Below are 25,622 nucleotides of genomic sequence, written 5' to 3' on the forward strand. Positions count from 1 at the left end.
CACACACACACACACACACATGGTCTGTTGCTGTGTCTCAAATCAGTGTGCTGTGGTGCACTAAAGACCTGTGTACTGTGTTTGTGTAGTACCCTGTGTTAATTATACAGCGTGTGTGTGTTGAATTGCAGGCAGACTGAACTCAAAGATCTGTCGGTTGTGTCATGGGCGGTTCTCGGCGAGGAAGCTGCGTTGGGCTTTTGGGAAGCAGCCTGACCCGATAACATGGCCTTCATCGACTGAACGCTCAACACCGCACTTCTCTACGGACTTCCAGCAGCTGCTGGGCGTGTCTGTGCGGCACGACTCGACACTCTCACCGTACATCTGCTGTGACTGCCACAGTCAGTTCTACCAGTGTCACAGCATCCTGCAGGCCTTCAGACACCGGATCAACTCATCACCATCGCTCAGCCCCAACACGGAGAGGTGAATACACTCAACACATTGGACACCTCCACTCACAGCCGTCCTTCAGCAGAATGAGGATATTTATTTTTTCCTCTTAGGTGCAATTCAACATGGACGAACAACACAGACGAACTAGATCAGAGCTGTAAGTGTTCATCAAACACACACACACAGACAGACAGGTGAGCACAGGGTGCAGTATTATTTCACCTCCCTGTGATACAACATAAGTTAATAAACCTGAACGCAGCCCAGCGCTGAGGTCAGTCAGCGGACTAGATAGTTTTGAGAATGTTTACATGTGAATTTTTGGTGTAACTGAAAGTCTCTCCTGACTCATGTAGCTCCGTCCATCCCCTCTGACCCTCACTGTCTGCTGCGCCTGGTGTCATGGACTCACGAGCATGCGGGGAGCTGCAGTTTCCCTCCCGGGCTGCAGGAGGTGCTGGAGGAGCGGTGTGGAGGTGCGGTCAGGGTGGTGTGGAGCTGCGAGAATGGACACTCCTACACCATGGACAATGGCGTGTGGGAGAGACACGGAGATGACACGCACCCACACAACCACCAACTAATCACAAGCAGAGAGGAGGACTCCACCCATGCCAATATAGAGCAGACACAGAGCTCCGCCTACAGTCACTTACACGCAAAGGACCCGGATGGTGAGACTGGAAAAATTTCTATAACAACGAACAAATGACTAGCGAGGTTTTTATAATTTTTGTAAGACTCTACAGGTGTAAAACGGTGGCTTGTCGGCTGGTGAAGTGTTTAATGTGAATAAGATATTAGTATAACTAATCCCGCCTGAATAAAGTCTCAGTACATGACAAATTCACTGTGTTAATGGACAGGTGCTCAGTGTAGAGACAGGGTCCTATCACCTGCTCAGCGTTTAGAGGACAGCGACCTGTCAGACAGGTGAGCTCCCTGACAGTACACACACATACACACACACTCTCTCTCTCTCTCACTCTCTCTCTCTCTGGTCTGATCAGTGTGTAACATGCTTCTCTCTTTGCAGGAATTTCTACAGTGAGGAAGAGGAGGAGGCGAGGAAGAGCAGCTCTAAGAAGACCGGTAAAGACATGAAGAATCTGCAGCCTAAAGAGAGGAAGAAACCCGGCCCCAAACCTGGGTGGAAGAAAAAGATGAAATCAGAGAGGTACATAAACACACACACACACACACACACACTCACGTGTGTTCTCAGACAGTCCGTGTAGAAAATGAAACGTGTGTGTGTGTGTTTCAGAGAGGAGCTCCCCACCATCTACAAATGTCCTTATCAGGGCTGTACAGCAGTGTACAGAGGATTGGATGGCATGAAGGTCAAAACACACACACAGATTTTGTACTCATGATACTGTGTTAAACGGCTGCTGTGTAAGATTCAGGCCTGTTATCATTGTTAGGATCGACACTAAATCTCACACGCCTCCTAGAGACATTATCCAAATGTTGAGGTAATTAAGTCTACTCAGGGTCATTATATACACCGATCAGGCATAACATTATGACCACTGCCAGGTGCCATGAATAATACTGATTATTATCTCCTCATCATGGCACCTGTTAGTGGGTGGGATATATTAGGCAGCAAGTGAACATTTTGTCCTCAAAGTTGATGTGTTAGAAGCAGGAAAAATGGGCAAGTGTAAGGATTTGAGCGAGTTTGAGGAAGGGCTAAATTGTGATGGATAGACGACTGGATCAGAGCATCTCCAAAACTGCAGCTCTTGTGGGGTCTGCAGTGGTCAGTATCTATCAAAAGTGGTCCAAGGAAGGAACAGTGGTGAATTGGCGACAGGGTCATGGGAGGCCAAGGCTCACTGAGGCACGTGGGGAGCAAAGGCTGGACCATGTGATCTGATCCAACAGATGAGCTACTGTTGCTCAAATTGCTGAAGAAGTTGATAGAAATGTGTCAGAATACACAATGCATGACGGGTCAGGGCTGTTTTTAGCAGCAAAAAGGGGACTGACACAATATTAGGCATATCATAATGTTATGCCTGGTCGGTGTTAAATAAATTCAGTACGTTTTACGGCATTTGGCAGACGCCCTTATCCAGGGCGACTTACATTTTATACAACTGAGAAATCGAAGGGCCTTGCTCAGGGGCAGGAGTCCACACAATTGGCTAGTGTAGCTGTGATTGATGAGGAGAGAGGGTAAGTCCCTCCTGCCTGGAGATCACAGACACCTCTGCTCTCTCTTGGACTGCTGCTCTGTTTCACCTTAGAGCTCTTTTTATTCCTTAAATTTTCCGACAAGCCTGAGCTGACATTATTGACAGGTTTTGAGTTTGTGATGTTTTGGAGAGGTGTTCAGTCAAATAGCTTAATGTTATAGGGAATACACAACCTTTTGTGTGTGTGTGTACACGTATGTACTTACACAGAAACATGTAAAGGAGCACCATGAAGAAGTGAGGAAGCGGCCCTGTACTCATCCGGGCTGCAACAAAGTGTTCATGATCGACCGCTACCTGCAGAGACACATCAAACTCATACACACAGGTAGGTCTGGGTCTGTGTGTGTGTCTCTAATGCCTGGAATATGAAATTATTTCAATCTGAAGACTGAATCCCTCGCTTACATAGTAATCAGAGCACCAGCGATGCTAGAATTGACATTTATATTTAGGGCATGTGGCAGATGCCGTTATTCAGAGTTGTTGGTGTGTGTGTGTGTGTGTAATATTCAGAGGTAAGGAACTACATCTGTGATCAATGCGGTCGGACGTTTAAACAGAGGAAACATCTCTCCGTGCACCAGATGACGCACTCAGGAGCCAAACCACTGCAGTGAGTCTCTCTCTCTCTCACACACACACACACCCACACACACACAAAACCTAGTAACCTACAAAACTCCAGCCTACTTATTCATGTGTGTGCAGGTGTGAAGTGTGTGGTTTCCAGTGTCGTCAGAGAGCGTCCCTGAAGTATCACATGACCAAGCACAAGGCGGAGACGGAGCTAGAGTTTGCGTGCGGCGTTTGCGAGCGGCGCTTCGAGAAAGCACACAACCTGAACGTCCACATGAGCATGGTGCACCCACTGTTACAGGAGCACAACACACACACACAGTGACACTGATCACACCGGCTGTGTTCCAGTCATTAGGGAGCGTGCGCGTGTGTGTATGTCAACTTATGGTCATGTGAAAGGGGCGTAAACATGCGTCCTTCACGTATAAAGTAATATCGGGACTGAGAGGTCACTCTGACGCATGCTATAGCCTGAAGTGACCACTAAACACACTTCTAAGTGCACTTCGATGCATCACTGTGTTTTATTGCATTTCACATCGCTGTAAAGAACACTGTCAAGTCTGTTCATTTCCTGTTGTGCCTGAATCCCAGAATTCCGTCTGCGTACCAATGCCAGTCTATGACTAACACAATCTTCCTGTAGTGAGAGTTCGTCAAGAGTCAAACAGGAGAAGTGTTCTCCCCCCATCACGCAGAAGTCCTGCAGGTCACAGGTCATCGGAGTTCATCAGAGCCGAGAGCGCAGCTGCCACCTCAGGGTCCAGCTCCATACACTCTGCCTCCATCTGAGAGCGAGGGAGAGAGTTTTTAAATACACACAACACACACAGATTCCCCCTAACTAGGTAGGTGTGTGTGTGTGTGTCAATTAATATACAAAGTGATGTTGACCATATCAGCCTGCTAATGATGCTATCATGCATCAGAGAATGAAACCAGGTGCCTATTTAATATAGAACAGTGGAAAAGCATTATATGGGAAATATCTAGACTTCACTTGCTGCGGCCCAACTCTGGCAACCCTGAATAAACCTCATATGTTAAACAGTCCTCTGTTGAGATATGAATGCTATTGAAATGTTCCTGTTTTTAAACAGCGCTATTTATTTATTTATTATTGTTTGAGTCATCTTACACGTTATAGAACATCCTTACAGCAAATGAAAGGGGAGTCGTACCTGGAAAAACAGGACAGTGGGGCAAATAGCGCCTAGTGCAAAATGTGCGTGTGTGTGTGTGTGGGGCAGACTGAGAGATTTTTTATTTTGACCAGTGCATATGTTGATGCAGCTGTTTTGTAATAAACACACAGAACCTGACACGTTTGTGAGTTTCATTCCAAACTGGTAAATAATATTCTGTCTGCATTATAACTTAGAGCAGTTTGTGTAAGTTACGTTAATAGTGTAGTGTAAACGGTGACGTTGCATGATGTACGTAAACTGTTACAGCTTTCGCCTAAAAGCACATTGAACCGAGTGTTACTGTGAGTTGCATGGGCAAGACGTTCACAATGGCTCCAGAGGAAAAGGGCAGAGAAAATAAAATATGTGATGAGCGTACCTGTCTTAATAGGCTGTGTGTGATGGAGCCTGGGCGAGTCAAAGAGATGCTCTTCAAAACAATGTGCTGAGCTTCACGCAGGATCTAGAACACAACCACAAGGTTAATGATGGTGCCGTGGAAGCAGCATGAAGTGCAGCCGTGTGTGTGTGTGTGTGTGTGTGAGAGAGACCTGCTGCGGTGTGTCAGCTTTGACGTCTGCAGTGTGTCCGAGCAGGAAGAGCTTCATCAGTGCAGTATATGACATCACAGCTGGTAGGAGGAACCCTGGGCTAACCATCAATCTGCTCAAGATACTCGCATCAACATCCACCAACATGCTACACACACACACACACGAGCCTTATAGCAGTATGATGTGACCTCATCAAAGTCACCCTCATGGTTCTTGCCATGAGGTGTCATAATTTAATATGAAACGGGGTTAAAAAAAAAATGAACCTGCTGCCTCACCTGAACAACGCGAACGGCATCAGCCGTGCACACTGGTCTGTGGTTACCATGGAGACGACACTGGCGTAGGCTTTCCGCTCTGGGAATAAATGACGCCGTCAATTCATGGCGATTTTTGATAATTAGTGTGTGTCTGTTAGGTTAGTGTTATAGTAAACACACCTGAACTGTGCTCATGCTCCATACTGCTCCCTGATTGGTGGAACAGGGACAGCCAATCAGAAGAGTCGGCCAGCAGGGTGATTAGCTGAACGCTGAAGCTTTTAGCACGGCTCACACTCCGATCCCCCTGTAAACCCCCCTGACACACACATATACGCACCTCGTTACACGTTTGTACACAAGACTTCACATACATGTCACTACACACACACACAATAATATGTCACAACATGTGCAATAATACACACACACCACTACACACACACACATTTCACAGAATCACCAATCTAAATACACACACACACGTCACAGAATCACCAATTTAAATACACACACTTCACACACATCACTACACACACACTTCACAGAATCACCAATCTAAATACACACACTCACTTCACACGTCACAGAATCACCAATTTAAATACACACACTTCACACACACATCACTACACACACACATTTCACAGAATCACCAATCTAAATACACACACTCACTTCACACACATCACTACACACACACACTTCACAGAATCACCAATCTAAATACACACACTCACTTCACACACATCACTACACACACACACTTCACAGAATCACCAATTTAAATACACACTCACTTCACACACATCACTACACACACACACACGTCACAGAATCACCAATTTAAATACACACACTCACTTCACACACATCACTACACACACACACTTCACAGAATCACCAATCTAAATACACACACTCACTTCACACACATCACTACACACACACACACTTCACAGAATCACCAATTTAAATACACACACTCACTTCACACACGTCACAGAATCACCAATTTAAATACACACACTTCACACACACATCACTACACACACACATTTCACAGAATCACCAATCTAAATACACACACTCACTTCACACACATCACTACACACACACACTTCACAGAATCACCAATCTAAATACACACACTCACTTCACACACATCACTACACACACACACTTCACAGAATCACCAATCTAAATACACACACTCACTTCACACACATCACTACACACACACACACATCACTACACACACACACGTCACAGAATCACCAATTTAAATACACACACTCACTTCACACACATCACTACACACACACACACATCACTACACACACACACTTCACAGAATCACCAATTTAAATACACACACTCACTTCACACACATCACTACACACACACACACACTTCACAGAATCACCAATTTAAATACACACACTCACTTCACACACGTCACAGAATCACCAATTTAAATACACACACATCACTACACACACACATTTCACAGAATCACCAATTTAAATACACACACTCACTTCACACACATCACTACACACACACACTTCACAGAATCACCAATTTAAATACACACACTCACTTCACACACATCACTACACACACACACACTTCACAGAATCACCAATTTAAATACACACACTCACTTCACACACATCACTACACACACACACACTTCACAGAATCACCAATTTAAATACACACACTCACTTCACACACATCACTACAAACACACACTTCACAGAATCACCAATTTAAATACACACACTCACTTCACACACATCACTACACACACACACACTTCACTACACACACACACACTTCACAGAATCACCAATCTAAATACACACAATCACTACACACACACTTCACACACATCACTACACACACACACACTTCACAGAATCACCAATTTAAATACACACACTCACTTCACACACATCACTACACACACACACATCACTACACACACACACACTTCACAGAATCACCAATTTAAATACACACATTCACTTCACACACACATCACTACACACACACACTTCACAGAATCACCAATTTAAATACACACACTCACTTCACACACATCACTACACACACACACACTTCACTACACACACACACACTTCACAGAATCACCAATCTAAATACACACAATCACTACACACACACTTCACACACATCACTACACACACACACACTTCACAGAATCACCAATTTAAATACACACATTCACTTCACACACACATCACTACACACACACACACTTCACAGAATCACCAATTTAAATACACACACTCACTTCACACACATCACTACACACACACACACATCACTACACACACACACACGTCACAGAATCACCAATCTAAATACACACACTCACTTCACACACATCACTACACACACACACTTCACAGAATCACCAATCTAAATACACACACTCACTTCACACACATCACTACACACACACACACTTCACAGAATCACCAATCTAAATACACACACTCACTTCACACACGTCACTACACACACAATAATACACACACATTTCACAGAATCACCAGTATAATTACACACACACTCCTGATCACAAATACACACATTGATAAACGTTACACACATCACACCACTGTATATACACACACATCTCAGACACACCCACTGTCTGCATTCTGTGTTGTGTAAAATACCTGTGGTGAAAGGTGTTCAGAGAGGAAGTCTGTTATGTAGAAGAAGAGCAGAAAAACCAGCACCTGTATACACACACACACACACACACACAGAAACACGACCCACAGTGTAACACAGATCATTTTATATTATAACGCTTGTGTGAATGTTATGAAAAATAAAGCTAAAGCTAGGTCAGCATTGTTGGTGTGACACACACACACACACTCATTAACATTAGCATAAGCGCCTCTCACCTCTCTGTGCTGCTGTATCAGAGTAAGTTTAGCTTTAACACGCTCAGTGTCACTGCCCTGCTGTTCAACTGCAACGTGCACACACACCGCTAACACCAACGCAGGAGCCGAGGGTACATCGTCTGGGAGACCCCTCACCCACCTGCTCACACAGACACACAATGAACTGCACTCAAACTAAAAGAAAGGTTGTGTAGTTTAAGGAAATCAACTATACTCATGCACGTACGTGTGTGTGTGTGTGTGTTACCTGCAGGCCCACTGAGTGCAGTCATTTAGTAGCTGTAGCATATCAGGCTGCTGCCCTCCAATCACACGCTCCCACAAAGAACACAACACTGGAGAGACACACACCCACCACCGCTACACACACACACACATATATATATATATATATCACTATAGATACAGTACAGAAATTATACTGTGAGTGAATATGTACAATATGTGTATCAGTATGTCTGTGTCTGTGTGTGTGTGTGTGTGTGATGTTACCACAGCAGATAGCATCAGAAGGGGACAGCGCACACTGAGCTGAGACAGAGTAGTATCAACGGCTTCAACAGGAGACTCGCAACTCACACTCGCACTGAGCACTGCCTACGACACACAGACAGTTCCACACATAATGTACAGACACACTCTACACACACACACACATGTAGAAGCACACATGACCACACCCCAGTTTTAAAAAGTGAATGAGTGAGGTGATCAAGCAGTAGCGAGGCGACTCGGAAATACGGATGCCGAGCATGAGTTACTGGGGTAAGTGTTTAACTAGCATATGGGACAGGCAATTTCTGAGATGGACATCGCTGTAATGGACTGATTGTGTGCAATACACACTGAATAGGTGTGTAGGAAAACACACACACAGTGAAAAAGTAGGAGGAGCTTACTGAGAGGAAGTGGGTCGTCAAGGAGCAGGAAAGAACACCAGCAGGAGAGCACACCCTCCTCTAAAAAAAAAACAACACAAATAAACAACAAGGAAATACAGTTCTGCCTTACTCTGTGTGTGGGTCTGAGTGTGTGTGAAACCTGATGATTATTTATGTGATCCATGAGTGCTGTGCAGTCCAGCATGCTCTTTCTTCCAGCAGCACACACACACACCAGGAGCGAAGATGGAACGGTGAGGATCACACTGTCTCACACACACACACACAGCAAGATCTTACCACATGTATAAAATATCACACTACGCTCTGTGTGTGTGTGTGTGTGTGTGTGTGTGTACCAGTTGCAGGTATGCAGAATTGTCTGGAGCTCTAGCTCAGAGCTGCTGTTTTTGGGTTTAGAGTTTACTGAGCATCTTTGATCCATCAGATCCCACAAGAAGAGACGCTTCTCTCTCACTCTACTCCTGCATGTGAACTGCAGCTCCCATAGAAGCTCCTACACACACACACACACACACACAGAGCCATCACAGTAAAATTAACAAGAGATGTTCCTCTCTCACTCTACTCCTGCATGTGAACTGCAGCTCCCATAGACGCTCCTACACACACACACACACACACAGCTATCACAGTAAAATTAACAAGAGATGTTCCTCTCTCATTCTACTCCTGCATGTGAACTGCAGCTCCCATAGAAGCTCCTACACACACACACACACACACACACAGAGCCATCACAGTAAAATTAACAAGAGATGTTCCTCTCTCATTCTACTCCTGCATGTGAACTGCAGCTCCCATAGAAGCTCCTACACACACACACACACAGCTATCACAGTAAAATTAACAAAAGATGTTCCTCTCTCATTCTACTCCCTTATGTGAACTACAGCTCCCATAGAAGCTCCTACACACACACACACACACAGCTATCACAGTAAAATTAACAAAAGATGTTCCTCTCTCACTCTACTCCTGCATGTGAACTGCAGCTCCCATAGACGCTCCTACACACACACACACACACACAGAGCTATCACAGTAAAATTAACAAAAGATGTTCCTCTCTCATTCTACTCCCTTATGTGAACTACAGCTCCCATAGAAGCTCCTACACACACACACACACACACACACAGAGCTATCACAGTAAAATTAACAAAAGATGTTCCTCTCTCATTCTACTCCTTTATGTGAACTACAGCTCCCATAGAAGCTCCTACACACACACACACACACAGCTATCAAAGTAAAATTAATAGTTTATGTACACTAGACCAGTGTGTGTGTGTGTCCTCGTCACCACCTACCACCAATACCTTATTGCAGCTTTTTACTTGCTTTTTATACACACACACACACACACACAAACCTACACACACACTATGGTGTACCTGCAGTCTGGCCAGAATGTCTACACGACAGGAGTCTGTGTGAGGAGGAGCTGGGGAATACAGCACTGGAGACACCCTGTACAAACACACACACACACACACTGTACTTTCTGATATCTGGTATGTGTGTGTGAGTGTGTGTGTTTCTCACCCTTCATCCAGCACAGCGTTGATGATGTGTGTACACGCTGTTGCCGTGTTTCCCTTACAGCCTCCTGCAGTCCCGCACAATGGGAGGAACCACTGCTGACATGCCCACCGCTCATACAGCTGTCTGTAAGGTTTACAGTGAGTACAGGATGTCGTGTAAGTGTGAGTGTGAGTTCATTTTATATGACAAACCAATCATAGTGTGTGTTTGTGTGTATACCTCTCTGTATCAGACAGTGCATCTTGACTGCGCTGTACTCGGAGCTCGAACATTAACCAGTCAGAGAATGACAACTGAACACACACACACGCACACACAATGAGGCATCAGGTTTTCGGAAATTTCTTTGTGTTAGAGGATGGGCTGATGTGTGTATATTTCTGTTTCTGTATGTGTGTGGAGCCTGCCTGGTGTTCTGGGTGTTTCTGCAGGTTTCTGATGGTGGTGTGTCCCCACATTGCTTTGACAGAGCTCCTCATACTCCGCCTGCAGTCAGTCACACTTGCCCATGCGCTCATGCACTCCTCTTCATCAACCCACTTATCATCATCATCCTGTTTTCCTGTCATTAACACACCTGAACGCAGCTCTGGCACAAGCCTTGGCATGAGGAACAGCAGCTACATGGACACACACAGGAAAAACAAGGTCCTCGCAGATGAAGAATAATGGACGGATGATTATTGATATAATGATGGAAGGATGGTGAGAGGTATGTTTTCGTGGGATGATAGATGATGGGGGGATGAGTGTGTACCCGTTTATAGAGGCGAGAGGGGATAAAGTGTGTGAGCTCCTTAGCGTGTGAACTGGATTTACACAGAGCATAACACACTGCCACCACACAGAACCTACACACACACACACACACACACACACATTCAATCACACAGGAAACAATATTACTTCATACAAGTGTGTCATAATTGGAAAAGTGTGTGTGTGTGTGTGTATAACCTAAGGGAGAACTCCATGCCACTCGCAGTGGAAAAAGGTAAAGCATCACTCAGGGCCTCGGATGGAGTCAATCGGGTAGAGGGTGTGAGACTGAGGGAGTGAGACAGGTCCACCATGGGAAACTGATCTCTACACACATGAAGGTCCACCACTAACACTGCCAGAGCCAGGACATGGGCAGGAGCGAGAGACGGCCCCTAAACACACACACGAGCAAACTGTATATTTACTTGAATTAGATCTGTGATTATTGTATATTTCAAGTGATGAGCGCCCCCTAGTGGCAATTAGTGTGATGCTGCTTTATCACTGCAATTCACTAAAATAAAGAACTTTAATATCCAATAATTTTACTCATATTACAAATCAGGGAGTAGAGAGACAGGGAGAGAGAGAGTGTGTGTGTGTGTTACTTGGAGGTTTAGTAGTTGCAGAACTCTTTGCAGGATATGTGTGTATAGCTGTGTATGTCCTAATAACATCTTCAGAAACACTCCAACCCACTCACCCTGCCTACAAACACATGAAGTCAAGTTCAGAACTGACTGTGTGATAAAACGTACCTGTATACACACACACACACACACACTAACTTTATAATCAGATACACTTTACCTGTTTGGAGGAGCAACTCTACACATAGCAAGCACACACTCACAGAAACCCTGCAGGATCACATTTACAACCTAAAACCCGGACACACACAGTCACACTGAGAATCACAACATCAGACTGAATCGCATTAACATTATTGAATATGAACGAATATTATTCTGTTCTAAGATCAGCTGTGTGTGCTTCCTTACAGGAGGTGTGTGTGAAGGAGAGTGTGGGTCCAGGGTCAGTGTTATGGTCTCACACTCGCTCTGTTTGTCCAGGTTATCACACACACCGGCCAGCATCTGAGACAGCATGGCAACCTGTGCTCGCACCTCTGACAAAGACATGAAAATAAGATTATATTAAGGTTCAACAGACAAAGAACCTTATCACTGCATTGATCTTAGGAGGCTTAAAGCTCTGACAAGGGCATAACATTATGACCACCTGCCTAATATTGTGTTGGTCCACCTTTTGCTGCCGAAACAGCCCTGACCCGACAGGACATGGACTCCACTAGATCCCTGAAGGTGTGCTGTGGTATCTGGCACCAAGATGTTAGCAGCAGATCCTTTAAGTCCTGTAAGTTGTGAGGTGGAGCCTCCATGGATCAGACTTGCTTGTCCAGCACATCCCACAGATGCTGGATTGGATTGAGATCTGGGGAATTTGGAGGCCAAGTCAACACCTCAAACTCATTTAGGTGCTCCTCAAACCATTCCTGAATCATTTTTTTGCTTTGTGGCACGGCACATTATCCTGCTGAAAGAGGCCACAGCCATCAGGGAATACTGTTTCCATGAAAGTGTGTACATGGTCTGCAACAATGCTTAGGTAGGTGGTACGTGTCAAAGTAACATCCACATGGATGGCAGGACCCAAAGCTTCCCAGCAGAACATTGCCCAAAGCATGACACTGCCTCCGCCGGCTTGCCTTCTTCCCATAGTGCATCCTGGTGCCATGTGATCCTCGGGTAAGAGACACACACGCACCTGACCATCCACGTGATGTAAAAGAAAACGTGATTCATCAGACCAGGCCACCTTCTTCTATTGCTCCGTGGTCCGGTTTGGATGCTCACATGCCCATTGTTGGCGCTTTGGTGGTGTACAGGGGTCAACATGGGCACCCTGACTGGTCTGCAGCTATGCAGCCCCACACGGGCCAGCCTTCACTCCCCACGTGCACCAATGAGCCTTGGCCGCCCATGACCCTGTCTCCAGTTCACCACTGTTCTGTCCTTGGATCACTTTTGATAGATACTGACCACTGCAGACCGGGAACACCCCACAAGAGCTGCAGTTTTGGAGATGCTCTGATCCAGTGGTCTAGCCATCACAATTTGGCCCTTGTCAAACTCGCTCAAATCCTTACGCTTGTCCATTTTTCCTGCTTCTAACACATCAACTTTGAGGACAAAATGTTCACTTGCTGCCTAATATATCCCACCCACTAACAGGTGCCATGATGAGGAGATCATCAGTGTTATTCACTTCACCTGGCAGTGGTCATAATGCTATAGTCATATATGTGTGTATATATATAGTCACGTGTTATGATAAATCAATTAGTTATTACAGTATTACAGTATTTGTATATTAAGTGGTTTGTGTATATATATATATATATATATATATATATATATATATATATATATATATATATATATATATATATATATATATATATATATATATATGTATGTACCTCCTTCAGCAGCCCCAGAAGACAGTAACACCCTCAGCTGCATTATATGAGTTTGAACACCCATCTGTGGGTCCTGTTCTTTTAGATCACATACACCTGTAACACACACACACACACACACACATAAATGGCTATAAATGGCCGTTTATAAATCGATGACCTGAGGATGAAAGTTTTTTTGTAAAGAAATACCTGCTCCCTGCTGCTGTCTCATACAGGACTCAATGTAGGAGGAGTACAGAGCAGCTGGGATCTTCTCTGCCCTACACACACACACACACACACACACACTTTTTGTCAGTCAGCATTTGAATCTTTTGGCATTTGCAGGACTCATTATAGTGTGTCACTAAAAAGACCTAAAATAATTCACTCTAACATACACCCATTAAACACACCTAGTCTGCATCTATTATATGACGATATTAAGACTTAGTATTATATCTTAGGGCATGACGTATACATCTTAATACTGTAAAACCCTGCCTTGTACTTATTATCTTATAATAATGTCTAATTATAATCATTTAGGCTGCACCCATTTATTACTATATAATGCAATGCTGTTATTTTATTACAGGGACCCCGCCCATTCCTTATTATAATAATAAGAAATAATAATAATAATAAACGAAGTAATATGTGTGTGTGTGTGTGCAAAACCTACTTCTTGAGTGCCTCGATGAAGGCCATTCGATTATCAGGTTTCTCTGGAAGCTGTAAAGAATGCAAGAATTGCAAGAGACATTTATACAGACACACAGTAACAATCTACATGTATGTGTGTGTGTGTGTGTGTGTGTGTGTGTTTGCTCTCACCATGCGTGGTGTCAACAGAGCAGGAAGGAATCGGGACAGGAAATACGGCCGTCTAAATATACTGAATACACATGCCACAAATGAGATGAGACTCACAAACAGACTGAATTTAATGTGTGTGTGTGTGTCTGTCTATACCTGGCTTCCATCACAGTGGCTGAGATCCTCCCAGTGTTTTGAAAGAATGCTACAGCTTTCTCCACGTCCTGCTGGGCAACACACTCTGGCTACACACAAACACACACAGACTGTCACGTTCAAAACATCACACACAGACTCACACATATACACTCTGTTGCCAAAAGTTTTGGGATGTCTGCTTTTACATGCACATGAATGTAATATGGAGTTGTCCTGCCCTTCGCAGCTATAACAGCTTCAACTCATCTGGGAAGGTTTTCCACAAGGTTTAGGAGTGTGTTTATGGGAATTTTTGACCATTCCTCTAGAAGCGCATTTGTGAGGTCAGGCACCGATGTTGGACGAGAAGGCCTGGCTCACAGTCTCCGCTCTAATTCATCTCAAAGGTGTTCTATGGGGTTGAGGTCAGGACTCTGTGCAGGTCAGTCAAGTTCCTCCACACCAAACTCACTCATCCATGTCTTTATGGACCTTGCTTTGTGCACTGGTTTGCAGTCATGTTGGAACAGGAAGGGGTCAAAAAGTTGGGAGCATAAAATTGTCTTTATTATGAAGCTGAAGCATTAAGAGTTCCTTTCACTGGAACTAAGGGGCCAAGCCCAACCCCTGAATTCAATGATATAGAGAGGTGTCCCAAATATAGTGTACATACACACAGGAGAGGTGAGTTGGTCTTCAGCACCAGTTTGAAGGTCTTAGTCCAACCCAGTGTCAGTGGATCTCCCACTTCCTGGCATTCAGACCACAAGCAGTACAGATGTGCAGACATGTTTCACCCTCAGCTCTGGAGTCCCCCAGGGTTGTGTCCAGAGCCCGCTGCTGTACTCTTTGTATATTTATGACTGTGTGCCCACTTCCAATTCTACAACCATTGTCAAGTTTGCTGCCGACACTGCTGTGGTGGGCCTGACCTCTACGAATTATGAGAAGGCCTACAATCGAGAAGATTAAGCTCCTGTAGAACTGGTGCCAGGAGAAAAATCACCTCCTGAATGTTAGCTAGCAGGGCTAGTCTGCTCTCTAACGTGCAAACAAAATATATTTTTTCATTCCTACTTATATTCAAGTTAATTCTGATTTATGTACATTCTATTTTTAGGTCACAGACAGTCATTTTAATGTACATGGTACAAGGTTGTGTGTAAGCAATACAATTTTCATTTCATTTAGAGATGTTAGCTATCAGGGGGGTGTTTCACTTACCTTGACCTCAGTTGCAGCACCTGAGACCACCTCATACATCCCCATCTGCTCAACAGAAACCTACACAAACACACACAATAGTCATTTTTATTGAATTGTATGTAATACAGTAGGATACCTGTCTGTACTGTACCTAAATACCAGTGCTGAATTTTGTTTCCTTCTTACAGAACATGAAGAGGGGCATAAGGGCAGAGCTGGAGTTAGTGCAGAGCCCTTTTTGGTGTGTGTGTGTGTATGTGTGTGTGTGTGTGTGTGTGTATGTGTGTGTATGTGTGTGTGTACCACCTTGAGGTCAGAGAGGCGTGTCCTGGTCAGAGAGATAAACTCCTGCAGAAGAGAGCGGTGTTTCCCTGGGACATAGGGCGGGTGTAGGACATGGACCTACACACACACACACACACACACACAGAGTTTAACCACTTGAACGATAAGTGTATCGTGTGTTCAGTCTAAACTCACTTAAACACCCAGACCCTGTTCTGTTGTTACCTTTAGGTACTGCGGGGGATCGAAGGGCACGAGGTCAGACAGGAACTTCAACAGGAACACCAATGACTTCTTACTGTTACCATGGTAACCACTCGCCCCGCCAAAGGAGATCTGGTGTAGGAAGATTAATTCTAACATCTAAATGTTCAACAAGCACAAACACACCAAGACAGAGAGACGCACACCTTGAACCAGTCGCTGTAGGAGGGAAAAATGGCAGGACCCTCTAGTGCCCCTTGTCGAGCTAACAGGAAGGCGGTGATCATTTTCTCCACATCGTACGAGTGAAACGCTGATCTCAGCAACTGGGACAACAGCTCTACACATAAACCCACACACACACACACACACACAGTAAAGATACTGACAGATACACCAATCAGGCATAACATTATGACCACCTGCCTAATATTGTGTTGGTCCCCCTTTTGCTGCTAAAGCAGCCCTGACCCGTCATGCACTGTGTATTCTGACACCTTTCTATCAGAACCAGCATTAACCTCTTCAGCAATTTGAGCAACAGTAGCTCGTCTATTGGATCGGATCACACGGGCCAGCCTTCGCTTACATCGTGCATCAGTGAGTCTTGGTCACCCATGACCCTGTCGCCGGTTCACCACTGTTCCTTCCTCGGACCACTTTTGATAGATACTGACCACTGCAGACTGGGAACACCCCACAAGAGCTGCAGTTTTGGAGATGCTCTGATCCAGTCGTCAAGCCATCACAATTTGGCCCTTCGTCAAACTCGCTCAAATCCTTACACTTGCCCATTTTTCCTGCTTCTAACACATCAACTTTGAGGAAAAAACGTTCACTTGCTACCTAATATATCCCACCCACTAACAGGTACCATGATGAGGAGATAATCAGTGTTATTCACGTCACCTGTCAGTGCTCAGGATGTTATGCCTGATCGGTGTATAACACACAAACTCTCAAATAAATGTGTGTGTCAGGTGTGTATGTGTGCGTGTGTGTACCTTTGAGGCAAGCCTGCATGTTTGAGTGATACACCAACAATGTTGAAATGCAGGACAGAACATTCTTCCAGTTCACTTCCAGAGTCTCTAATACCTGCTGCAGGTGAGTGCACACCTCCTCCATACTGAACACCACACACACCTGAGAGAATTTAGTGTTAAATGCATAGGTGCACAGGTGATGGAGATCTACAAGACTCACCATCTATATGAATAAGCAACATCAATGAATAATAAGGTAAGCTTTACCTTACAAAACAGTGACGTCATCAACTGAGATGTTTTAGCAAAACTCCACTGACTCTGCATTGCTATGGCGTCTGACACTAAAATTACACACACACACACAGGTGAAGCACAACAGTAACACAACCACAAACACACACACAGCAAGTAAAGATCTCTATACCTTTGAAGCTGGGCTGATGTGTGAGTATGTGTGTGAGTGTGTGTGTAAAAAAACGGTGCACAGCATCTTCTGACACGGACACAGCAAACACGGAAGTCTTGAACACACAAAGCCTGTTTAACACACACACACACACACACGCACACAAAATCAGTCCATTGGTTTTAGTAAAGGAGGCATGGCTTCTGTTTCTTGTCCATTAGTCTCAGTAAAGGAGGCGTGGCCTCTGTTTCTTGTCCATTAGTCTCAGTAAAGGAGGCATGGCCTCTGTTTCTTGTCCATTAGTCTCAGTAAAGGAGGCGTGGCCTCTGTTTCTTGTCCATTAGTCTCAGTAAAGGAGGCGTGGCCTCTGCTTCTTGTCCATTAGTCTCAGTAAAGGAGGCGTGGCCTCTGTTTCTTGTCCATTAGTCTCAGTAAAGGAGGCGTGGCCTCTGTTTCTTGTCCATTAGTCTCAGTAAAGGAGGCGTGGCTTCTGTTTCTTGTTCATTAGTCTCAGTAAAGGAGGCGTGGCCTCTGTTTCTTGTCCATTAGTCTCAGTAAAGGAGGCGTGGCCTCTGTTTCTTGTCCATTAGTCTCAGTAAAGGAGGCATGGCCTCTGTTTCTTGTCCATTAGTCTCAGTAAAGGAGGCGTGGCCTCTGTTTCTTGTCCATTAGTCTCAGTAAAGGAGGCATGGCCTCTGTTTCTTGTCCATTAGTGTGTTTTATGCCTTCTTTATTAACTTTGAGTTACTTTATTAACTTTATTAACTTTTGAGTACTCAGGTTTTTGTTGTTGACTTACCAAACTGCAGCAGCTGGTAGATGTTTTGAGGAGTCTGTAGTGTGTGTGGTGTGTGTGGGGTTTGCTGTGTGTGTGTTTTCTATTGAATCCAGGACCCCTGCAATGGAGAAAAAAAAAGAGAAAAACAAAAGAGAAAAAATTATATCACATAGAACACAAGTCCAACACAGAGACACGCTGCCACAGTTACAACACAGTCACAACAAGAAGGTAGTGTAGTGTAGTAGGTAGTTTTGACCTTTCGCTTTCGATTTCTTGTTTATGATTATTGCCTGCTGTTTTGGATATTTCAATAAAGATTTGCATATGGATTCGCAACAAGCTGCCTCGGACTCATCGTTACAATTATATTCAGTATTCTCCTAATGTACAATTTGTGGATGGATGGATGGATGGATGAATGATGGATGAATGATGGATGATGGATGTATGGATGTATGGATGTATGGAGGATGAATGGATAATGGATGAATGAGGGATTGATGGATGTATGGATGTATGGATGTATGGAGGATGAATGGATAATGGATGAATGAGGGATTGATGGATGGATGATGGATGGATGTATGGATGATGGATGGATAATGGATGAATGAGGGATTGATGGATGGATGATGGATGGATGTATGGATGATGGATGGATAATGGATGAATGAGGGATTGATGGATGGATGATGGCTGAATGGATGGTGGACTGATGGATGGATGATGGACTGATGGATGATTTATTGATGGATGGATGGCTGGCTGGCTGGCTGGACGGATGGATGGATGGATGATGGACGGATGGATGGATGAGATGAACAGAAGTACGGATGAGGCCTTACTCACAGGAGAGCATACTGTCCAGCACTGAAGAGCAGGAGTGAGACACACTGGAGTCCATAACATCCTCAAATCCAACAGGGACTAACACACACACCACAGCTTAAACACACACACACACACACACACAAACACACACAGAAAAACATCAGAGTGTGAACTATATGTTTTACACAAACACCTTTAATTGTTAAGAGTGACACAGCGTGTGAGATTTACTGGAGAGAATGTGATGACGCATGACTCCCTCTTCGTCCGTCACTCCACATTCACATAGCGACTGCAACTGAGATACTAACCACACACACACCCCTGCATCACTGGGCCCACACACACACACACACACACACACAGAGCAACAGACAATTGCTGCTCATGCCTAATGATATCATCAAAAAGTGTCAGCTGGCCACTGTAGCACGCTAGCAAAATGTCTGTCAACATGATACTGCTTTCCTGTTACCATGACAACTGCTCTGTGTGTGTGTGTACCTGGTCAGTGTGTATTGCAGTGGAAGGAGCTCCTCAGTATGCAGACGATACACCACTTCCAGCACAGGCTGTGTGTGAACACAACAGGTTATACATTCTGCTAACACTCTGTACAAACACACACACACACACACACACACACCCACCTGGCTTTTCCAGTACTCCTGCCAAAACAGTTTGGGACTAAACACTCCCACGTTTAACAGCTTTCGGGCTGCACATAACAACATGATGAGCTCAGTCTGCAGGGGACGGACACACACACACACACACACACAGTGTTTAATGGACTTCACACAGCTCACACTCAGCGTCTAAAGAATCACACACAGGTGTAAAATAGTCAGTAGTTCCAATAGTCAACAGTTCCAATTTTTCGGCACTATAATACCGCAGACATATAGACATTGTGGAGTGTGAGGGGGCGTGGCCTGTGTGACACACCCTGTAGGCGGAGTCCATCATGGCAGAGACTCGGTCTCCCTGCAAAGCTTTGATTCTCTCCATCACCATTTTGACAGACAGTACAGAGACGGGGACACACATCTCCTCCGCCTGCCTGCGCAGCTCACACTCTGTACACACACACACACACACACACACAATTATAGTAAACAAAGCCATGCCTCTGTTTCACTACACTGGTAAAATTATATTTATTAGTTTAGTTATATTTTCACCTTGCTGTTTTAACTAGACAAGTATTTACTAGATAATAAACCATCAGTTAATTATTACACTGTTTATTGAAATATTTATCAAAATAATCTGTATTAAAATACAGTGGTGTGTTTAGACTGGAGGTTAATGCAGCAACATGGAAAATACTGCACACATCGTTCCACTATAATAAACACACCACTATACTAAACAGTTATAAACGTGTAATAGATGATATTATTTGGTGTGAGGCTAGTTAGCATTTCTCACTCACCCAGCACACTAGTACTGATCTCTCCAACATGGCGCATACAGGTGTGTGTACCACCTCTCGTACCTGCCTGTGGACAACACACACAGGTCACTATGTAGCGCACAAACAGAGGGAGCTAAATCAGGACATAACTGGTTCATCATCACTGGAACCAGTCGACTGCTGACTGACCAGCTGACAGAAGGACATGCTGACAGATCGACTGACCGAGAGACAGACTCACTCACTCACAGACTGACTCGCTGAATGAAAACTACTCACTACTAATCTATCTGAATCCGGAACAAACCATTCAATACTGGGAGAGGGGAGGAAACAGATTCTGTTCATCCTTTCAAACTGAAACACACACAATTCCAGGGGCATCTAGTACACGGTTAATCATCCAGACGTGTTCACACACTAGTTGAATGTCTGACGCCGATGATGAACACACACTCACTGCTGTTTCCTGCAGGAGGGCCGAGATGTTCTGGTTACGGTTTATCAGATTTATGGATGCTTCCTGAAGCTCACTGTGACTCTGCAGCCTCCGCTTTCTCCCGAGCCGACTGGCTAAAAACACACAGAGAGAGTGAATTATTGATTTGAATTATTATTATTATTATTATTATTATTATTATTATTATTATATTTTTTTCATTATTATTTTTTATTATTATTATTATTTTTTTATTTTTTTTTTTATTTTTTTTTTTCTCTCTACTTTCCACTTTAAATGTGATTTAAAATTAACTGAATGTGTAATTGTCAGTGCTTTGGCAACACTGTCCTATAACAGTCATGTCAATAAAGCTCATTTGAATTGAATTGAATTGAGAGAGAGAGAGAGAGAGAGAGAGAGAGAGAGAGAGAGAGAGAGACGGGGACAGAGAGACGGAGAGAGAGAGAGAGAGAGAGACAGAAAGAGGGTGAGAGAGAGAGAGAGAGAGAGAGAGAGACGGGGACAGAGAGACGGAGAGAGAGAGAGAGAGAGAGAGAGAGAGAGAGAGACGGGGAGAGAGAGACGGGGACAGAGAGACGGAGGGAGAGAGAGAGAGAGAGAGAGGGAGGGAGAGAGAGAGAAAGAGGGTGAGAGAGAGAGAAAGAGGGTGAGAGAGAGAGAGAGAGAGAGAGAGAGTGAGAGAGAGGGGGGTGAGAGTGAGAGAGAGTGAGAGAGAGAGAGGGGGGTGAGAGTGACAGAGAGAGAGAGAGAGAGAGTGAGAGAGAGGGGGGTGAGAGTGAGAGAGAGTGAGAGAGAGTGAGAGAGAGAGAGGGGGGTGAGAGTGACAGAGAGAGAGAGAGAGAGAGAGAGAGAGAGAGAGGGAGAGAGGGAGAGAGAGGGACAGAGACGGACACAGCGAGAGTGGCGGACAGAAAGAGGGAGAGAGGGGGGTTCATCTGTTCAGTGGTCCGGTCATTAACACCTGAGGAGAATAAAGAAGCTCAGGTTTCAGTAATATTCATTTGTTTGTATTTACCCAGGAGCGAGGTGAAGCTTCTTTTCTGTGTGGACTGTAAGAGACTCTGATCCTCCATCCTGGATCTGATTAAATATGAATAAAACGTAATATTATCGTTAGTTATTGTAGCTGTTAGCTCAGGATATTAACTCCCAGGTACCTCCTGAACAAGCTCTCTGTTTACCTGACCGGTCCAGGCGCACGCTGCACAGGCTGCGTCATAAACCGACACTTTATTCCCTAACTCAGTGCACTACAAAGGTCTCGATTCAATGTCTTTGTACCGCACTACATTTATAAAACGCATCGGTTTGGGAAGCAGCCACTGGCCGTGCACTCGCGCGAACTTCCTCCTCCCGCGCTTTCCTCCTAACCTTCTAATTGGCCCGGAGATGAGGCCTGACATCCAATCCACAGCGAAGTTAAGGGAAAGCCCCTCCCACAGAATGCGTGACTATGGGGGTTGCCATGTTGGTGAAAAAAATGCGTCCAATAAAATAAAAATAAAAAAGAGTCGGATTTAATTGTGGCTGAATTAAAAATGGAAAATAAATCCGGTGTGCGTTTAATAACGGATTAGTCTGGAAGAAAGGGAAGATGTCATGATGTTCACATCTGTCCAGTCAATCCTAATCTCTGCCTTTCATTGGAAGAGTGTGTGAGTCAGCATTGACACGGAGATCGATCAACGCCCGTGACGTCACGGCTCCTCTTGCGTTTCAGTGGGAGATAATAAACACAGACTGCACTAAAACCCAGCTGTCCCCTTGCTCCCTACATAGGGATACTCCTTTCTGAGCCCTATGTAATGTATTGTATTTTCAATCCATTACCCTGCGTGTGTGTGTGTGATTGAGTATGTTACATTTACAGTAGTGAAAGCAACTTATTAAATATTCATTAACATTCCTCATTAATATTTATACACATTCCTCTCACTATAAGGAGATTCACTGGGAAGAGATCCATCACCCTGCACCCTGTCATCCCCTCAGCAGTCTCTCTTTATTCTCTCTCTTCAGCTATAAAGACTCGTCCCCTCAGCAGTCTCTCTTTATTCTCTCTCTTCAGCTATAAAGACTCGTCCCCTCAGCAGTCTCTCTTTATTCTCTCTCTTCAGCTATAAAGACTCGTCCCCTCAGCAGTCTCTCTTTATTCTCTCTCTTCAGCTATAAAGACTCGTCCCCTCAGCAGTCTCTCTTTATTCTCTCTCTTCAGCTTTAAAGGCTCATCCCCTCAGCAGTCTCTCTTTATTCTCTCTCTTCAGCTATAAAGACTTGTCCCCTCAGCATTCTCTCTTTATTCTCTCTCTTCAGCTATAAAGACTCATCCCTTCAGCAGTCTCTCTTCATTCTCTCTCTTCAGCTCTAAAGACTCATCCCCTCCGCAGTCTCTCTTTATTCTGTCTAACCGCAAAGAAGTGTAAACTCCTCTGTCCTGAAGATGTGTTAAACTTCCAGTTCCAGCTTCACCTCTGACCGTTAATTGTTATAACTATTTACATTTTTCTGTGCAAATGACCACAGAGAGGAAAAATATCAATTAAAATAATAAGAGCTGTATGAATATTCATGAGTCACTGTAATGGCTTGTATAGAAACACAGCAAGAAACAAAGACAAGTCTTCATGAACAGGGATTGAAGAATAATCGAGTAATAAAATGTTTTTAGCTTTGTTCCAGTCTTGTGATTAACACTTCCCTTTGTCCACTTCCCCTTTGTTGAGTTCCTGTAGTTGATGAACATTAAATATATTTTTCATCCATTACTACATTGACATGCTATGCATTAGCAAGCTAACAAGCGGGAGTCAGTTTAACTCCTAAACATGAGGAATGCACCCACTAGCTTCATATCCCCATTTATTACATCCATATACCTCCTCTTTGGCCTTCCTCTTTGCCTCCTGCCTGGCAGCTCCATGTCCAACATTCTCCTACCAATATACTCACTCTCCCTCCTCTGAACATGTCCAAACCATCTTAATCTGGCCTCCCTAACTTTGTCCCCCAGACATCCAACATGAGCTGTCCCTCTGATGTTACTGACGATTTGCATGGTTAAATTCGGCCATGTTTTATGCCTCATGCCCTTCCTGACGCAACCCTCTCTATTCATCCGGGCTTGGGACCGGCACAGCAGTCACTGGACTGAGACCCCATGGCTAGATTCCCTAAACATGCGGAATATAGTTAATAAATTCTCATATATTATTATTATTATTATAGCTAGTCTGCATGCTAGCTATTAATACAGCTGGTGTAACTAGCATGCTAGCCAGTTGATATTCAGCTGACACACCCACACACATCTGCTATGTAAAACACTCCTCAGACAGCCGGAGGGTTTTTGAGTCGGATCACAGTCTCCAATGTTTATGAAGTTACTCATGAGAGCTGGGCTAGCGCTCAATGCTAAATGTGATTGCAGAGTCTCTTCTTAGCAATTTACCCACACAGCTGAGAGAAATGTTGACGTTTCGAAGAATTTGCTCGCTAGCGCCACCGCGCCTTCACATAACCTGCACAGAAGACACGCTCCTTCTAAGTACTACACGTTTAGCCTCATCATTTGCTAGCTTGTGTTCTCTCAGGGTCCATGCGATCTAGTTGCTTAGCAACAGTGTCCTAACCACTTAAGCCACTAAAACGGCAAGTTTTGTGTCAAGGTCAGAAATCTCACACCTTCCTCTTGAACACACAATAACACACACTTCAGAGGGGTCAGAGGAAGTTGCTGAGAGAGCAGTGCTGAAACACAAACTGCCTCGTGGTTTGTACTTTGTACCAGCGACAGTCATCTTTATGTTTATCACGAGTCAGAATGAAGGTTAAGTGTCACACACTGAACACAATACACATGTATGTATGTGTGTGGCGGGGGGGGGATGACCCTGATATCCAGGAAACAACCTTGCTGTTATTACTAAACTGAAAGCAGCAGTGTGTGTGTGTGTGTGTGTGTGTGGTTTTCAGTAACAGACCAATCAGTCATTTCCCGTAGATGCACAGCTAAATTTCCTGTAGCTGCAGGGCTGTGATCGGCTACTCGCCAGACTGACTGTTGACATCACAATGGAAAAACTTTCCAAACTCTGTGTGTGTGTGTGTGTGTGTGAGAGAGAGTAAGAGAGAGAGAGAGAGAGAGAGACAGAGTGCAGTGCTGCACAATGCTTCAGAAACATCACGTGAGGAACGTGAGAAGGCCGGTGGTCGTTAGAGCTCTCAGAAGCTGTCAAAAAAG

At 44.4% G+C, this 25,622-nt stretch overlaps 2 protein-coding genes across 7 annotated transcripts in view; one reads left to right on the forward strand and one right to left on the reverse strand.

Annotated features, from left to right (window-relative positions):
* znf276 (zinc finger protein 276) overlaps positions 1-4,510 on the forward strand; it is an 8,781-nt gene extending 4,271 nt beyond the window's left edge. For all 3 annotated transcript variants that reach the window (XM_058397251.1, XM_058397250.1, XM_058397253.1), the window contains 9 exons: positions 132-429; positions 510-556; positions 756-1,073; positions 1,266-1,332; positions 1,436-1,576; positions 1,667-1,742; positions 2,817-2,934; positions 3,123-3,222; positions 3,318-4,510. In XM_058397251.1, the coding sequence (XP_058253234.1) occupies positions 132-429; positions 510-556; positions 756-1,073; positions 1,266-1,332; positions 1,436-1,576; positions 1,667-1,742; positions 2,817-2,934; positions 3,123-3,222; positions 3,318-3,510 (1,358 nt within the window). In that variant the 3' untranslated portion in view covers positions 3,511-4,510. The remainder of the gene's footprint in view (positions 1-131; positions 430-509; positions 557-755; positions 1,074-1,265; positions 1,333-1,435; positions 1,577-1,666; positions 1,743-2,816; positions 2,935-3,122; positions 3,223-3,317) is intronic.
* LOC131357886 (Fanconi anemia group A protein) lies at positions 3,839-22,785 on the reverse strand. 4 transcript variants are annotated; one of them, XM_058397247.1, is made up of 43 exons: positions 22,564-22,785; positions 22,398-22,462; positions 21,380-21,492; positions 20,938-21,004; positions 20,448-20,578; positions 20,150-20,245; positions 20,004-20,071; positions 19,731-19,831; positions 19,518-19,613; positions 18,687-18,783; positions 17,906-18,018; positions 17,746-17,822; positions 17,497-17,638; positions 16,699-16,832; positions 16,514-16,624; positions 16,310-16,405; positions 16,022-16,081; positions 14,816-14,904; positions 14,678-14,738; positions 14,526-14,575; positions 14,051-14,121; positions 13,859-13,954; positions 12,357-12,484; positions 12,166-12,236; positions 11,964-12,063; positions 11,551-11,747; positions 11,351-11,444; positions 11,001-11,213; positions 10,813-10,886; positions 10,594-10,716; positions 10,443-10,518; positions 9,384-9,541; positions 9,185-9,290; positions 9,043-9,102; positions 8,636-8,740; positions 8,391-8,503; positions 8,141-8,282; positions 7,904-7,966; positions 5,370-5,496; positions 5,208-5,286; positions 4,927-5,074; positions 4,755-4,838; positions 3,839-3,976 (listed from the first exon to the last, which is right to left on the reverse strand). In XM_058397247.1, exons 1-43 carry the CDS (start codon positions 22,599-22,601, stop codon positions 3,899-3,901), a joined length of 4,311 nt encoding a protein of 1,436 aa, XP_058253230.1. In that variant the 5' UTR covers positions 22,602-22,785; the 3' UTR covers positions 3,839-3,898. The 4 variants fall into 4 exon arrangements, with proteins under 4 accessions (XP_058253230.1, XP_058253229.1, XP_058253231.1 ...); XM_058397246.1 differs by having other exon boundaries at positions 5,370-5,508; positions 22,564-22,780; XM_058397248.1 differs by lacking the exons at positions 11,964-12,063; positions 12,166-12,236 and having other exon boundaries at positions 5,370-5,508; positions 22,564-22,782.
* Between the last annotated feature and the right edge of the window lie 2,837 nt (positions 22,786-25,622).

The sequence above is a fragment of the Hemibagrus wyckioides genome, linkage group LG08 (genome assembly GCF_019097595.1).
Source record: "Hemibagrus wyckioides isolate EC202008001 linkage group LG08, SWU_Hwy_1.0, whole genome shotgun sequence".
In the NCBI taxonomy this organism is placed as follows: domain Eukaryota; kingdom Metazoa; phylum Chordata; class Actinopteri; order Siluriformes; family Bagridae; genus Hemibagrus; species Hemibagrus wyckioides.

Coding starts and splice junctions, on each gene's coding strand:
- LOC131357886 (XM_058397246.1), bottom strand. CDS start 22,601: ATGACGCAGCCTGTGCAGCGTGCGCCTGGACCGGTCAG. Junction 20,579..20,937: donor GATCAGTACTAGTGTGCTGG/GTGAGTGAGAAA, acceptor GTGTGTGTACAG/AGTGTGAGCTGCGCAGGCAG. Junction 9,291..9,383: donor ATTCTGCATACCTGCAACTG/GTACACACACAC, acceptor TGTGTGAGACAG/TGTGATCCTCACCGTTCCAT.